Below are 2,308 nucleotides of genomic sequence, written 5' to 3' on the forward strand. Positions count from 1 at the left end.
GGTTATGGATCGAAGGGAGAGCAAAACAATAAAAAAGGCTAAATTACCATAGAATACAAATAAAAAACACATAAAAGCTTTGTTTTAGTTGGAAAAATTACAAATAAAAACTGAAAAACCAAAAGTTATGCAAAATAGAACCCAAATGACCGCTTTCAGAAACTTGTTCTAAGTTCATTCAAAATTGGCTGAAATGTTTTCTATCTGAACAGAGTTAAGGAAAATGTGTCACAAATTGAAATAAATAGCCACTGTCAATAAAGATTAAGCATCAAAGACTTAAAACTCTTTGCCGAGTAAAAACAAAGGTTGCAGAAAAATGGTAAGGTCTTAAAATCGAAAAAGAAAGCATTAATAATTGAATACTTGTATCCTTCCTCATAGAAATTCGTTCTGGTCGCCTTGGCTTTTGTGGCATGCGCCTATGCTGATGTCTCGGAATTGGGTTACAACTATCCCAAGCCCAATCCAGCTCCAGTGGTTCCTCACTTAATTGTGGATCCTCCACCAGCACCAGTAACTCGCCAGGTTATTCAACAAATCAGGAATACCTACCTTCCTCCAGTTACCCGTCATGTTCATGTTGAACAACCCCAGATCAATATTCCCCAATCACTAATTCAGATTCAACCAGCACCCCGACCCCAGATCAATATTCCCCAATCACTAATTCAGATTCAACCAGCACCCCAACCCCAGATTCAACCACCCCAATCACTAATTCAGGTTCAACCAGCACCAGTAACTCCCCTGATTGTTGAACAACTCAAGAGGACCTATCTTCCTCCAGCTCCAGTTACTTCTTATGTTCGTGTTGGAGAACCCCAAATATATCCCCCAGCACCTGTAACTCGCTATGTTCATGTTGAACAACCCCAGACAACTTACCTTCCCCCAGCACCTGTAACTCGCTATGTTCATGTTGAACAACCCCAGACAACTTACCTTCCCCCAGCACCAGCACCTCACTATCTTGATTAATAAAATTATTTTTGTCGATTAATAAAAATAATTTTAAAAATTATTTTTTTTTTAATATTGAAATTTTTTTAATGGTCACCATAAGTAAACCAGTAAGAAAAGTTCAAAAGTCAGATGGGGATATAGTCGGCCCCATCCGACTTTTGAGACAAGAGACGCTATATCATCTTTAGAGGACATTTGAAATGGAATCGGGAGAAATGAAATGTGTGATCTACATAGATATTTGAACCTATTACAAAACCCCATATACATACCATTCTGAAATCTATGAACAAGTCCATGCCAATCGGGGAGACTTGGATTCTTTGGTGTACCATTTGTAAAATTATGTACAAATGTAAATCTGGACCTAATTGAGCAACAAAAGCACAAAGCGCCATCCAAAATTTTATCTCGTGTATATCGAATAGACGAAGGCTACTCGATGAACCATTTACGTACAATCAGACGAAAAAATATATTCTAGACCTAATTCATTACGCTGTGCATAATTTCGTGGAAATCGAATGATATATAGGGACTTTGGTACACCATTTACCTTAAATCGGACGAAAATAAATATGTGAGCTATATCTAAATCTGAACCGATTTTCAGGAAACTTAACACACATCATTGTAGACCTAATTCATTACGCTGTACCAAATTTCGTGCAAGTCGAAAGAAATATAGGGACTTTGGGACTTTTTCATAACCGGGACGATTTTGGAAGTTTTCCATTTATCAGGAAAATATGCGTTATTCTCAAACGCTTTAGCAGTAAGCTTTTTATACCCTTCACAACTCTGTGGTACAGGGTATTATGTCTTTGTGCATATGTTTGTAACAGGCAAAAGGAAACGAAATAGACACATGGTTCCTTTTGAGAATATGCATAGAATCACATTCTGTCTGTCTGTCTGTCGATGTTAAATTATAAACAAAGTACAGGTCGCATTTATAATCCGAATTGGATGAAATTTGGCATAGGTAATTTATTTGGCCTAAGGACGAACCTTTTTGAAATTGAGAAAAATCGGTTCAGATTTAGATATAGCTCCCATATATATTTTCGTCCGATTTAATATAAACGGTCCCTATATATCTTTCAATTTGCACGAAATTTGGTACAGCGTAATGAATTAGGTCTAGAATGATGTGTGCAAAGTCTCGTGAAAATCGGTTCATATAGCTTCCATATATATTTTCGTCCGATTTAAGGTAAATGGTGTACCAATGTCCCTACATATCTTTCGACTTGCACGAAATTTGGCAAAACGTAATGCATTATGTCTAGAATGATGTGTGTTAAGTTTCCTGGAAATCGGCTCAGATTTAGATAGATCT

The 2,308-nt window shown here is 36.9% G+C and overlaps 1 protein-coding gene across 1 annotated transcript; it reads left to right on the forward strand.

The window, feature by feature from the left end:
- Window positions 1-384: 384 nt before the first annotated feature.
- LOC133336247 (uncharacterized) lies at window positions 385-981 on the forward strand (the record flags this gene model as incomplete). The annotated part of the gene is made up of 1 exon (XM_061544530.1): window positions 385-981. A coding segment is annotated over one exon (597 nt), but the record flags the coding sequence as incomplete, so codon positions are not given.
- Window positions 982-2,308: the final 1,327 nt, after the last annotated feature.

The sequence above is a fragment of the Musca vetustissima genome, unplaced genomic scaffold (genome assembly GCF_032173495.1).
Source record: "Musca vetustissima isolate MV318-11 ecotype Yass unplaced genomic scaffold, APGP_CSIRO_Mvet_v1 utg112177, whole genome shotgun sequence".
Lineage (NCBI taxonomy): Eukaryota > Metazoa > Arthropoda > Insecta > Diptera > Muscidae > Musca > Musca vetustissima.